General features: G+C 43.4%; 1 protein-coding gene across 1 annotated transcript in view; it reads left to right on the top strand.

The window, feature by feature from the left end:
• The first annotated feature begins 48 nt into the window (after nucleotides 1-48).
• MAU2 (MAU2 sister chromatid cohesion factor) overlaps nucleotides 49-12,901 on the top strand; it is a 31,670-nt gene continuing 18,817 nt past the window's right edge. The window contains exons 1-7 of the mRNA XM_063290803.1: nucleotides 49-659; nucleotides 2,531-2,548; nucleotides 2,935-3,000; nucleotides 5,919-6,014; nucleotides 7,978-8,072; nucleotides 8,264-8,291; nucleotides 9,630-9,785. Of these exons, the coding sequence (XP_063146873.1) occupies nucleotides 87-659; nucleotides 2,531-2,548; nucleotides 2,935-3,000; nucleotides 5,919-6,014; nucleotides 7,978-8,072; nucleotides 8,264-8,291; nucleotides 9,630-9,785 (1,032 nt within the window). The 5' untranslated portion in view covers nucleotides 49-86. The remainder of the gene's footprint in view (nucleotides 660-2,530; nucleotides 2,549-2,934; nucleotides 3,001-5,918; nucleotides 6,015-7,977; nucleotides 8,073-8,263; nucleotides 8,292-9,629; nucleotides 9,786-12,901) is intronic.

Raw genomic sequence — 12,901 nt, 5'->3', positions numbered from 1 at the left:
GCACCTGCGCCTGCGCCGTGAGTCCCTCAATTCCGCCGCGCAGCGACCCCCCGTTGCCTCCCGGTCCTTTCGGAGGCCAAGCCAAGATGGCCGCCGTCGGGGCGTCGGGTGGCTCGACGGCAACGGCGGGCAGCGCGGGCGGAGCACAGGCGTCGTCCTCCTCCACCGCGGCGACCACGACGACGGCTCCCGCGTCCTCCTCCGCCCCCTCGTCGTCGTCCGCAGCGGCGGGAGGGGCGGCGGCGGCTTCAGCCGCGTCGTCCGCGGCGGTCCCGCAGCCCCCGGTGGGAGGAAGCACCGGGCCCGCCTCGGGGGCGGCGCAGCAGGCGGTGGGCACCGGCGGGGCAGAGGCCGCGGCAGGAGGGGGCGGCGGCGGCTCCGCTGGTTCCTCGTCGTCGACGTCCTCCGCGTCCGGGGCCGGCGGCGCTTCGGTGTCGTCGGGGGCGTCCGAGTCGTGGTACGTGGCGCTGCTGGGCTTGGCCGAGCACTTCCGCACGTCTAGCCCGCCCAAGGTGCGGCTCTGCGTCCACTGCCTCCAGGCCGTGCTGCCCCGCAAGCCCCCCGCTCGGGTCGAAGCCCGCACCCACCTCCAGCTCGGCTCCGTCCTCTACCACCACACGCGCAACGGAGAGCAGGCCCGCGGGCACCTCGAGAAAGCGGTGCGTCCCAGGGACCCGGCGGGGAAGCGGGGTGGCCGGCATCCCCGGGACTACCTGCGCCGGAGGGAGGGAGGGAGGGACGGGGGACTGGCACGCTGGCGTGCACGTGTGCATGCGTGTGGCCCCAGAGAGGGAAGCGTTTGTACACCCAGGTAGACAGACTCGTGCCCGCCATTCTCTGAGCCGAAACTGCTGCCGTCCAGATGTGCTGGACCTTCTCGGTGGTGGCCTCGCTGTCTGCAGTACTTTCCCCTTTTAACTGCCTTTTGAATATTATCCTTCTCACCTGGGCCTTCCACCTTCTAGGCGAAGGTACTGGCACAGTTCTTGTTTTGATACTGTTTTTCTTCTCATCTCCCTCCCCGACTTTTAAACCTATTTCCTTGCTCATTAGATTTTTATCCAGCTTTTTGTTCTTTAGCGCAAGTTGTGTATTTAGCACTCATTTCTCCCACTTTTCCATAGAATGACAAGTATGTTACTGCTGTACTGTTTTTAAACTTTTGCTTGTACTGCACTTGAGCTATTATTAAACGGCTTTGAGAATTCAAGTAACACAAGTGGTATATTATTTTAATTGGGAGTGGTGGTGATTGTAGACCGGCACATCTGGAAGACATCAGGTTGGGCAAGGCGGTTCAAAATGGATCTGGCTCAGTGTTGTTTGCTGCTTTTGCTTTTTCTCCTGTGGAGAAATGCAATGAAGATAATACAATATCTCTCTATCGTCCAGCATGCTGTTAAATTGTTATAAACAAATGAGTTTGTGCTATACCACTTTTTTTTTCATTACATGTTTACTTGCAGAACTGGATAGATTCTAAGGCAGTTGTGCAGTAAGCAAACAGGTTATAGCTAAAAAATTATTTCTAGATATTAACAAAGGGCATTGTATCCATTTGACAGGAACTTCTTCAAAAAGTCTGGTGGAGGAAATGCACAGCTCTTACATTCTGATATTTGAAATAACATAAAAAGAGTGGAGATGAACAGAGAGGAAAAGATCTCTAGAAAAATGCAAAAAAGGAAAATTAAGTAGGAACGCAGGAACTTTGTTGATATTGAAATCAGGTAGACACCCGTCTTGCGTTATATGGTAGCAATGGAAAGGGGTCCTATTTCAGCCTCGGGGCTGCGTTTTCTTGTGGATAATCATCCAAGGTGGCATGTGCCAGCAGTGGGCAGAATCCATGTCCACAGTCACAGAAATACGGTGGGTTGCACAGAGAAAGCTAATAGCTTCTCCAAGAGTAGTTTGTAGGAGCACTCCCTCCTTCCAGTCTCTCAGCTGTGGAAGAGAGAAAATGAGGAGAAAATCCAGTAAAATGAGGAGAAAATCCAGTGGAATGTGTGTATATTGGGGGTGGGGAGTGACATCCTACACAACCCCACTAATTCCCCATTCATAGTTTACACTGATTGGCAATGACCTTTCCGATTAAAGTCTCTCCACCCAGCTTGGAGTTTCCAGAGTTTGAACGTGGGGGCTTCTGCTGAGTAATTGCCCCTTAAACAGATACAACATTTTAAGAGTGAACTTCAGGGGTATAGGAAAAATGGAACGTGACTATTTCAAGGGATGAAAGAATAGGCATTTCAGCAAGATTGTGATGGCATAGCAAAGTCTGGATAAACAAGAACTGGTCCTTTCTAAGTTTTGAAACTGCGGCAAGAGTTTAGTTTGGCAGGAAGGGAAAGGACAGCTCAGCACTGACACTTCACTGTGTCTTGACTGGCCATAAGCCATAATAAAAATCATTTGTTCATTTCCTGTGTTTTAGAAATGCACTATTAACTATTCCCTTTATAGATTATTATAAATTCCATAGGGGATTTCAGGAATTGCTAATTTTTTTCTCTTCTTTTTACAGTGGCTGATATCACAACAAGTATCCTTTTTTTCTGATCTCATGAAAACCGGAATTATCAATTTTTAAACTTCTGTAGGTTGTTTTGAAGGTGTACAACGTGGTATGTTTTAAGTAAACATTAATAAGGTTTGCTGGTTCTATATCATTCTATTGTTCATCCACATTTAATTAATGAATCTTTTGTTTGCTTTAGATACTGTATTAGATATTATTTAAACATTTTGGGGGGGCTTAACACTGCTGAAGTTATTCAAGCAAAGCCTGGAAAGATGTTATGGATAGTGTACTTTCAGTACTTGGCACATCCTACATTAAGCACAGCGTTGGATCCTTTCCAACTAAAAATTTCTATTTAATTTTTAACGGTAAGTGTTACTATATTAACTTAACTTGGATGCTACCAGATTCCACAGTTTGAGGATGTCAAATTTGAAGCTGCCAGCCTTCTGTCTGAGCTGTATTGTCAAGAGGTAGGAAGATGAGAACACCTTTCCTATGCAGTTCTTTAAACGCTAATATTTAATGGGATTGATACTCAACGGATATGAAATACTTTTTTCCGTACAAAATAGAAGGAGCTAAAACATTTTATCTATCTTTGTTTACTGACTTCTTTGTATGTCAGTAGCCCTTCCTTTAAAATGAATTGAGCTGTGATTATATTGTATTACCTTGATATTTATGGTGATGCAATCAAGTACAGTTAGCATCTTGGTGCCCCTCTTTGGGGGTGCCTAGGTGTTAGCTGTTCAGAGGCAGATGTAAGGCTGGGTGAATGCAGAAAAACTCCCTTAGAGTCTCCAGTCATCATCTATTCTGACTGACTGTACTTCTCTAGAAAGGTGAGACAGTCTGCCCGGTGCTCCTATCTGGAACGCATTTAACTGTAGATACAGGTAGTCCTCACTTAATGACCATTCATTTAGTGACAGTTCAGACTTATGATGTTGCTGGAAAAACCGATTTACAACTGGTGCTCACACTTACAACTGTCACAGCATCCATGCGCTCACATTATTGTGATTTGGGCGCATGGCAACCAGTTCACATTTATGACCGTCACAGCATCCTATGGTCACATGATTGCCTTTTTCGACCTTGCTGGCTGGCTTCTGGCAAGCAAAATAAATGGGGAACCATGAGATTCACTTAATGACCACATGGTTCACTTAATGGCCATGATGATTTATTTAATGACCACTGCCAAAAAGGTCTTAAGATTCAGTTGCATTCACGTAATGACCATTTCACTTCTTGCTGTTGTTAGTTGCCATCGAGTCATTTACGACTCATGGCGACTCTATGTATAACAGAACGAAATGCTGTTTGGTCTTGCGCCATCTGACTATTCCAATGTTTGCATCCGTTGTTGGGGTAATTGTATCAATCCATCGCATCGAAGGCCTTCCTCTTTTCCGCTGGCCCTCGACTTTACCAAACACGATGTCCTTTTCAAGCGATCGGTCTTTCCTGACGATGTGCCCAAAGTATGAGAGTCTAAGCTTAGTTATCTTCGCCTCTAGGGAACATTCTGGTTCCATTTCTTCTAAAACTGATTTGTTTGTTCTTCTGGCAGTCCATGGTATTTTCAATAATCTTTGCCAACACCGCAATTCAAATGCATCAATTCTTCTTCCATCTTCCTTTTTTAATGTCCAACTTTCACAGGCATACGTGGCAATTAAGAAGACCATGGCGTGAGTCAGATGCACCTTTGTTTTTAAACTGACCTCTTTACTTCTGAAAACTTTAGATAGGTCTTTGATTTTCCCAGTGCGATAAGTCGTTTGATTTCTTGATTACTACTTCCCTTGGCATTGATTGTTGATCTGAGTAGAATGAAACTGTTGACGACTTCAGTTTCTTCTCTATTTATTGTGACATTGTTTATTGGTCCATTTGTGAGTGTCTTCGTCTTCTTCACATTCAGGTGTAGTCTGTATTGCTGACTACAGTCTTTGATCTTCATCAGCAAGTACTTCAAGTCTTCTTCACTTCCAGCAAGCAAAGTTGTATCATCTGCATATTGCAGGTTGTTAATGAGTCTTCCACCAATTCTGATACCCCGTTCCTCTTTGTACATTCCTGCTTCTCGAATTATTTGTTCAGCGTACACATTGAATAAATAGGGTGAAAGTATACAACCTTGCCGCGCACCTTTTCCAATTTTGAATCGCTCAGTATCGCTGTTTTCTGTTCTAACGACTGCCGCTTGATCCGTGCACAGGTTCCACATGAGTACAATTAAGTGCTCTGGAATTCCCTTCCTTCATGTTAGCCATAACTTGTTATGGCCCACACAGTCAAACGCCTTTGTGCAATCGATGAAACAGAGGTAAACATCTTTCTGGTATTCTTTACATTCAGCCAAGATCCATCTGACATCAGCAATGATCTCTCTCGTACTGCGTTCTCTTCTAAATCCAGCCTGGACTTACGATAGTTCTCTATTGATGCAAGCCTGCAAACGTTGTCGAATTATTTTCAGCAAAATTTTGCTAGCATGTGAAATTAATGAAATGGTTGGGTGATTTCCACGTTCTGTCTGATCTCCTTTCTTTGGAATGGTTATGAATACAGATCTCTTCCGGTCAGCTGGCCAGGTCGTTGTCTTCCAAACTTCTTGACATAGAAGAGTAAGTGCTTCCACTGCTGCACTTGATCGTTGAAATATCTCCATTGGTAATCCACCAATTCCTGGAGCCTTGTTTTTCGCCAATGCCTTCAGTGCAGCTTGAACTTCTTCCTTCAGTTCTTGATCATATTCTACCTCCTGAAATAACTGAACATCGACTAGCTCTTTTTTATACAGTGATTCTGTGTATTCTTTCCACCTTCTCTTAATATTACCTGTGTCATTTCATGTATTGCCCATAGAATCTTTAAGGATAGCAACTCAGGGCTTGAATTTTCTCTTCAGCTCTTTCAGCTTGAGAAATGCTGATTGTGTTCTTCCTCTTTGATTTTCTAACTCTAGGTCTTTACATATTTCATCATAATATTTTTCCTTATCTTTTCGAGCTGCCCTTTGAAATTTTTTATTTAGCTCTCTTACAGCAACCAAAATTCCGGTCTCAGTTGTGGTCATTAAACGAGGACTACCTGTACAAGGGATTGGACCCCTTTGCTGACAAATAAGTCCTTTGCTCTTGATCTTTAGACCTCTTCATACAGGTTTTACACATACATATTTGCTAAAATGTGTTTTGGAAAAAGTGATGTGTCATTTCTGCAAAGTTGTGCACCCTTTCCTTGAATTAATAGAATGATATCCAGTTTGCTTTGCTAGGGGTGACTTTTTCCAATAGATTTTGTATTTTTCTAGTAGCCCTTTAATCCTCCTCCATCTTTGTGTGCATAATTTGATTTTTACTGTCCATACTTTCAGAATTCTGTGGACACAGCGAAGCCACTGCTGCGTAAAGCTATCCAGATTTCACAGCAGACTCCCTACTGGCACTGTCGTCTTCTTTTTCAGCTTGCGGTAAGCTCGTTTTCACTATTCTCAAATGGGTTAGGTTATACAGGTAGTCCTTGCTTAACAACCCTAATTGGGACCAGAATTTTCATCATTAAGCGAAACATCATGTGACCGCATCACTTAGCGGTGGCAGTTCTGGTAGTCCTGGTTGCGATTGTTAGGCGAGGACCTCGCACTTCTCCTGCCCTGCCGTACTTGCGTCTGCTTCAGCTCCCCCCGCCTGCCTGTCTCCCCCCATATCTGCCTTTTTGGCTGCCCTGCACTCTGCCACCACCACCTACTCCTGCTGCTCCCTGCTGCCCTCAGATGACCATCACCGTCTTCTTCCTCCCATCACTGATGAGCCGTGCCCAACTGAGGCAACTGCTGGCCCTTGGAAGCATGTGCTGTGGTCATAAATGCAGGCAGGCTGCCGAGCACCCCAGTTTTGATCATGTGACTGCAATGGCCATAACTTTGAGGACCGGACATAACTACCATTTGTTCAGTGCCATCGTAACTTTGAATGGTTGCTGAACAAATGGTTTTTAAACAAGGACTACCTGTGTGAAAAACATCATAGGGTTCAGAGAAATTCTACAGTAGTTACATAAGAGAAGGAAGCACATAAAAGAGGTTCTTGCGCAAGGGCTCAAGCTTTTACTGAGACACAGTATCCTTGTGGAAGAGATGGCACAACCCCGAGAAGCTGGCCTTTGAACAGCAGAAGAGAAAGCAATTAAGCTCTGTAAATTAGTAGTATGGCTATTTCTTTTATTTCTGTAGCGTTCCTCCTTCCGGGACAGCCCAGAGTTGTTTATAAGAGAGAGATAAAGACAGTCTTCAAGAAAGGTGCAAGAAATCCAGCACTGTTTGAAAATAATAAATACAAAAAGTGAAACAAAATTCAGTGGCAGGGGTGTGGATAGAATGGAGGAACAGCAGCATAACAGAGAATCTAAAACAGAGTCTGCTCCTGAAGTAGTTATTCCACAAATACCCAGATCAACAGCCCTGTCTTCTTTTAACTTCTGAACGAAGACAGCATGGAGACCTTCTGAACTGGTCTTAGGAAAGAGTTCTGTAACTGGGGCGCTTCTTGTCCTTTGGGAGGAAGTTTTATGAGTGAGCAGGGGAGTGGTGGTTTATAAGCTCAATTGAAGAAGTAGTGGCACCCTCATAGTGGGTCAGGTCTTGGTTGCGGTGTTGCAACCAAAGCCCCACTCCTTGTATGTACAGGTAGCCCTCACTTAATGACCATTCATTTAGTGACGGTTCAGACTTACAGTGGTACTGAAAAAACTGACTTACAACTGGTGCTCATACTTAACGACTGTCGCAGCGTCCCCACGGTCACGTGATCATGATTTGGGCACTTGGCAACCAGTTCACGTTTATGACTGCTGCAGCATCCCATGGTCGCATGATTATCATTTTCAATCTTGCTGGCCAGCTTCTGGCAAGCAAAATCAATGGGGAACTGTGTGATTCACTTATTGACTGCGTGGTTTGCTTAATGACTGCAGTGATTCACTTAATAACCATTGCAAAAAAGGTCATATAATTGGGTCAAGCGCTTAATGACCGCTTCACTTAGCAACCAAAATTCTGGTCTCAATTGTGGTCGTTAAGCAAGGACTACCTGTATGGAACGTCAACACAGGCAAAAGAGGAGGAGATTCAGTTACAATGCTGTGACCACCATCTTGCCTGTTTTACCCACCCACCCTACAGATACTGGTGTACAAGAGAGATGTAGGTGAGGCATTCTTGAGGTCCGTTACATCAGTGACTTGTTGCTTTGTGGTATTGGCGCATAATGGAACATAAATGGGGTTTGTGCCACCAACACAGCCTTAGGGGTGTTCAGAACCTTGAAACATTTTCAACTTGGAATGCCTTGTTTCAGAATCAAAATAATTGGCTGTCCGGACCATTTCAGAGCTGTTTCAAGCTCACGTGTGTTCCCCTGTGTCTTCCTCATTAGCAACTTCATACGCTTGAAAAAGATTTGGTGTCAGCCTGTGACCTTCTGGGAGTCGGAGCAGAATATGCACGTGTGGTAGGATCAGAATATACAAGGTGGGTGGCTTGTTCTTTTCCATTCACAGGGAGAAAGTGACGTTGGGTTCTGAAATACGTTCTTTGTTTATGTTTTTTGATGGGTTTGATGCAGTTTTAAACATGGGAATTAGAGGCAAAACGAGAATACAATATATTTCTGGGAGATCTCTACTGTGTTAGAATCTTAATAACTTTGCTTTCTTTTTCAGAGCGCTATTTCTGTTAAGCAAAGGCATGGTAAGTTTTCTGGGGCTTAGATAAAAGGAGAATATTTTACTTCTATATTGCTTTAAGATCTGCAGGGTCTTGGTTTGTTTACCTTATTAATATATAACAGCAGTGAATGATAAGTAGGTTTTGATCGTCTTGATAGACTTCCAATGAAACAAGAGCAATAGCATTCTGTTAACCCATACATCATTTCAAATGTGTGACTATCCCACCTGTATTTTAATATTCAGAGTAATTCAAGCCCATGTAGAAAGTCCTCGGGAAATTCTAAAATGTTACAGAGTCTTAGGCAACCATGAAAAAGTAAACTTATGTTTTGGGTTGGAATACTAAGATTCCATGAATTTAGGATTTGGGAAGGTGATAATCACACTGCGGCTTGTTGCTGCCATTTTTGCCAACAGTGCTGGACTAAGCGGAGCTCAGGTTGATTTTTAGGCAAATGCGTTTCATATTGTGCAGATGGGTTAGGCTTACATCTGTTAAGCAAAGGGTGGGCAATTTTGGGATGGCTAGAGGCTTCATTTAATTCCTTCAGAGAACCGGTGACTGCAGTGGGTTGAATGATGGGGTAAAATGTGTGGGGCTCCACCTTGCAGGTAATTTTGCAAATATCTTTCCTGGATTTTTGGAAATTTGTTCTCTGGGTCATCTTTAAAATTATCTAGGCTACTTGAAGACTTACATTCCAGGTCTGATACATTCTGCTTCAGAATGCTGGGAAGTCACACTGCTGGTTTCAAGACATTGTGCCATCAGCTTTCAGCAACGCAGAGAGGTCCCTGGAAGCCACAGCAATGGGCAGATTGTCTACCCATATCTTAAACAATCCTGAGAATAACAGAGATGGACCCCAAGGATTGAATCAGTGTTAGAAAGAGTCATTTCGGGCTTTGAAACTTGTATAATACCTAGTATTGGGTTGTGTAAATCAGAATTATGTTTCCATTGGCGTGGAAGGTATAAGTTGTAATATTAAGTTTGGTGTTGCACATACTAGGAGAACTACTGAGCAAAAGCCTTCTTTGAGCCGTAGCTGAATGATTTTTTACTTATTCCTGTTCTAATTAGGCTGCCTTAGTCCATTTTTGATGTCACGGTACTTTTCTTTAATACGTTCTTTGGGATTATCTTGAAATGATGAGAAGCAAAGTTAGCCACAGTACTTGGGACTTGGAAATAACTCTCCTTCCCACGCTTAATGCCAGCTTTTTTTTTTTCCTTCTTCTTCTTCTTTATTTTGAGAAGATAAATCCAAGACTAAGGAAGACTGAACCTGGAAAACATGTGCTTGGTATTCTGAGGCTGAAGTCATTTCTTTCCTCATCCCTTTCTTCTACTTAGCTGCTCCTCATGGAGAGGAAACTGCAGGAGGTGCATCCGCTGCTTACTCTCTGTGGGCAGATCGTTGAGAACTGGCAGGGGAACCCCATCCAGAAGGAGTCACTGCGGGTGTTCTTCTTGGTACTGCAAGTGACGCATTACCTGGATGCTGGTCAGGTCAGTTGAAGCAGCTCAAGTGACCTTTTATGATAGAGTGTTAATGCTCACTGTATAAGTAGAGCGACATTTCTCAACCTTGGCAACTTGAAGCTGTGGGGAGTTCAACTCCCAGAGTTCCCCAGCCAGCAATGCTGGCTGGGGAACTCTGGGAGTTGAAGTCCCCACAGCTTCAAGTTGCCACGGTTGAGAAACTCTGAAGTAGAGTAACCACTTGTCAGGAAAGTCTGTTTTTTTACCTTGTCTGCTTAGCATCTCTCCCACCTGATACTTTCAATTTAAAAAATATATACAGTCTTCCTTAACAACCATTTGTTTAGTGACGGTTCGGACTTACGACGGTGCTGAAAAAACCTGACTTGTGATCGGTCGTCACACTGGAAAAACCAGCTTACAACTGATGCTCACGCTTAGGACCATCACAGTGTCCATGCGCTGACGTTATCGCGATTTGGGCACATGGCAACCAGTTCACATTTATCACTGTCACAGCGTCCTGTGGTCACATGATCACCATTTTCGACCTTACTGGCTGGCTTCTGGCAGAACGGTGTGATTCGTTTAATGACCACATGGTTCACTTAACGACCACTGTGAAAAAGGTCATAAAATTCAGTTGGATTTGCTTAATGACCACTTCGCTTAGCAACCAAAATTCCAGTCCTAATTGTGGTTGTTAAGCGAGGACTACCTGTACCCAGCTCTCACTTCCAAATAACCATGTGGGCAGAACAATGCTCTTACATTCATTTTTGCTTCTTTTAGCAAACATTCAATCCACCCAACAGACTTTACTTTACCCAGTAGCTTTCTACCAGTATTTACACTTAATTTGTCTTAGAATTTCTCCTCCTTTTTAGAAATATGCTACCAACATATACAAATTATATTACTTGCTCTAATTTTCTCTTGCAATTGTTTATTCCATTTTCTTTGTTAAATATAACAGCCTTGGTCTCTCACAAATTAATGTGCAGATCCATACTCCTTGCTTGATCATGCAGTCTAACATTTGCCAACAACTCAGGTTCATCTCCATACAAAGATACATGTACATTCTCATCCCCAACCAAGGCATTCTGAATTCTTTTCATTGTTGCAGACGGCCCCTTTCCTTCTGTCCACTTTCCACTGTTGATTATTGATTAATCTGTCTTCTAATATCTTTTCATCCAAAACTTTTTCTTTCTTTTCCTATAGTCATTCTTCTTCCTCTATTTCTTTCCTTTTCATCCATGTCCATTTTATCCAAGATCTTGGAGGTACCAAAAAATGGTTTGTCTATATGGTTTGCCCCATATTCAGAACTTCTCATCATCTTTGAATCCTTCCTAATTCACTGACTTTTTCACCATAAACCACCAAATCAATCTCATGCTTTTAGATTTATATTCATTCCTTTGCCTTGTGGTTATATAAATAGACTTGCTTACCATGTAAAACAAACATAACCTTTTCTAAGCAGATACTCATCATATTATCTTCACTCCTTTAGTTTTCTAGAATAAAACCCTTGCAGATTAAAATGAGTTGTTACATACAAAATCAAAACAGAAAATGAAAAGGTGGAATGCCCATTTCTTACAGCTTATTTTCTCCTTTATAAGTGAAGATGGGGAAAAAACCCCTACTTTACAGGTAGTTCTTGCTTAACAACCACAATAGAGACCAGAATTTTTGTTGCTAAGTGAAGCAGTCATTAAGTGAATCCAAAGCAATTTTATGGCCCTTTTTGTGGTGGTCATTAAGCGAATCTGACCAAATTTTACAGCCTTTTTTGCAGTGGTCATTAAGCAAACTACCGCAGCCATTAAGCAAACCACGTGGTCATTAGGCAAATCATACGGTTCCCCATTGACTCTGCTTGCCAGGAGCTGGCCAGGAAGGTTGGAAATGGTGATCACGTGATTGTGGGACACTGCAACGGTCATAAATGCGAACTGGTTGCCAAGCACCCAAATCGTGATCACATGACCATAGGGATACTGCAATGGTTGTAAATGTGAAGACCAGTCGTAAGTCAGTTTTTTCAGCACCGTTGTAAGTCCGAACCGTCACTAAACGCATGACCATTAAGGTACTATCTGTACGTCAGGATATCCATGGAAGTGATGGGTATTGAAGCATGTGGGATACAATAAGGCAAGATAAGAATAGGAATGAGGAAGTGTTGAAGGAATGCAAGAGTGAATGACCAGTGTGGAAGAAACACGAGGTGATTTAGTTATCTAGAGAGAATGAATTAGAATAGAATTACAGAGCAAATATATGAAGAGCGAATTGAAGATCAAGAAATTAATGGGTCAATGGAGTTGATGAGATCCTGAAAAGGAGAGAGGTGAGAAGTTTAAAGAACAATGTATGAAGTGGTGTATGACCATGATGGAAGAAAGAACAAGTCGCAGGGAAGGAAAGGCAGGGAGAGGTGTAATGAAGGGTGGTAGTGTAAACTAGATTTAGTTAGATTTAGTTTCTTTCCTTTGCTTCTGTGCTTTGCATAAAGTTGCTTTCCTTAAAAGGGAATAGTGTAGCGAGTATATAAGTATGTAAACTCTGAGATGACTCCACTTTTATTACAGAATCTGAACACATCTGAATTAGGGAGATAAAGTTGGAGATTGGATTGTGTAGAAAAACCGGCTCTCCCCTTAAAAAGTAAAGGAGATGATTTTGTTGTTGTTTATTCGTTTAGTCGCTTCCGACTCTTCGTGACTTCATGGACCAGCCCACGCCAGAGCTTCCTGTTGGTCGTCAACACCCCCAGCTCCCCCAGGAACGAGTCCATCACCTCTAGAATATCATCCGTCCACCTTGCCCTTGGCCGGCCCCTCTTCCTTTTGCCCTCCACTCTCCCTAGCATCAGCATCTTCTCCAGGGTGTCCTGTCTTCTCATTATGTGGCCAAAGTATTTCAGTTTGGCCTTTAATATCGTTCCCTCAAGTGAGCAGTCTGGCTTAATTTCCTGGAGGATGGACTGGTTTGATCTTCTTGCAGTCCAAGGCACTCTCAGAATTTTCCTCCAACACCACAGTTCAAAAGCATCTATCTTCCTTCTCTCAGCCTTCCTTATGGTCCAGCTCTCGCAGCCATATGTTACTACAGGGAACACCATTGCT

Source organism: Candoia aspera, chromosome 1 (assembly GCF_035149785.1).
Source record: "Candoia aspera isolate rCanAsp1 chromosome 1, rCanAsp1.hap2, whole genome shotgun sequence".
NCBI lineage: Eukaryota > Metazoa > Chordata > Lepidosauria > Squamata > Boidae > Candoia > Candoia aspera.
This window is presented reverse-complemented; position numbering and strand designations above follow the sequence as displayed.